Source organism: Poecilia latipinna, unplaced genomic scaffold (genome assembly GCF_001443285.1).
Source record: "Poecilia latipinna isolate Pla-1442-1.1 unplaced genomic scaffold, P_latipinna-1.0 Scaffold6179, whole genome shotgun sequence".
Classification (NCBI taxonomy): Eukaryota; Metazoa; Chordata; class Actinopteri; order Cyprinodontiformes; family Poeciliidae; genus Poecilia; species Poecilia latipinna.
In genome coordinates this window covers 51-1,482 of record NW_015118795.1, presented here as the reverse complement: position 1 = coordinate 1,482, position 1,432 = coordinate 51, and the positions used below count along the sequence as shown (strand labels likewise).

The following is a 1,432-nucleotide window of genomic DNA, read 5'->3' as shown; positions in this document are numbered from 1 at the left end:
GATAAAGCACAAGATTTGAATAAAATATTCACAAAATATAATTTTTTAAAATATCTGACTAAACTAACCTGGGTCATGTGAGCACAACAACGTATATTTTCCTGGTGTTTGCTGAATATTTTTTTATTTTAAACATTGTAGTGGGTGGCTGGTGTCTTTAAAATCCCTGTTATGAAGCAAATAATTTAGAGAGCAATAAAGACAGACTATGAGAAGTGTCAGTACTTGAAGCATAGCTTAAAGTAGATTCCTAGAGAAAGTGACACAAAAGGAACAGGCAGTTCATACAGTACTGGTTCCCTGTTTATGTGAGATGATGTCATGCTGTTGCACATTTGAATGTGTTGGTATCTGTTAGCAGCTGTTTTTGGTCAAACAGTCAACCAGGATCTACATATATTGATAGTTTTCAACAGAGACTGCAGATTAATATGACAAAGCTGTTCTTTCACAGAGGTTATCTCCATGGGTGGGCCTGCGGAAAATCAACGTGTCCTACTGGGGCTGGGAGGACGCGTCCCCATTCACCAACACCACTCTGCGATGGTTGCCGGGGGAGCCCAGTGACTCAGGCTTTTGCGCCTTTTTGGAGAGAACGGAGTCAGCCGGACTTAAAGCCAATCCCTGCACTGCCATCACTGACGGCCTGATCTGTGAAAAAGCTGCTGGTGAGGAGGAATGAATGAGACAAAATGGTGGGGGAGGTAGAAGAACTGGTTCAGTTCACAGGATGAGACTCTAAGGGCTGAAACTATAGGTTTTGGATTAAATAAGAAGTGATTAAAATATGACATATTTTAATGACGTGCTCATGTGCCAACTTCATTACTTCAGGATGTGAAAATTGGTCATTTGGATCATCAAACATCTTTAAAATCTGTTTTCTGCTTCAGTTTTCTGTGATTCTTAAAACAAACTCATAATTGATTGATATTTTCTGTCTCCGTCCACGTCTGTCCTTCTGTCCCGCTGGTCAGGGAGTCTGCAGAGTCAAAACGCTCGTCCCTGCAAGACGCCATGCGCCCTGCGGACCAGCTGTGCCAACTGCACCAGCCAGGCCATGGACTGCATGTGGTGTGGGAGCACCCAAAGGTGCGTGGACTCCTCAGCGTACGTCATCTCTTTCCCGTACGGCCAGTGTATGGAGTGGCAGACCCAGGAATGTTCTGGTAAGGTTTGGGGATATTTTTCATAAATGAATGTGTTTAAAAATGTGTTTAAAAAAAAAGTTTGATTAAGTTGGCAAGCATCTATAGATCAAGTAATAGATGCCTGAATCAGTCTTCTATAGGTTGTACTTTGAGCTTTTGCTCAAAAAAAGCAACCAGTTAGCTGCTCCTGGTTGAAAAAAAAACAAAACAAAACACAAACCAGCACAAAAATATTGTTGCCATGGTTACACATCATAACAATGCTTGATTATCAGAACAGT

General features: G+C 41.6%; 1 protein-coding gene across 1 annotated transcript; it reads left to right on the top strand.

The window, feature by feature from the left end:
- Positions 1 to 454: 454 nt before the first annotated feature.
- LOC106943838 (attractin-like protein 1) lies at positions 455 to 1,195 on the top strand (the record flags this gene model as incomplete). The annotated part of the gene is made up of 2 exons (XM_015027125.1): positions 455 to 668; positions 978 to 1,195. Coding segments are annotated over 2 exons (432 nt in total), but the record flags the coding sequence as incomplete, so codon positions are not given.
- Between the last annotated feature and the right edge of the window lie 237 nt (positions 1,196 to 1,432).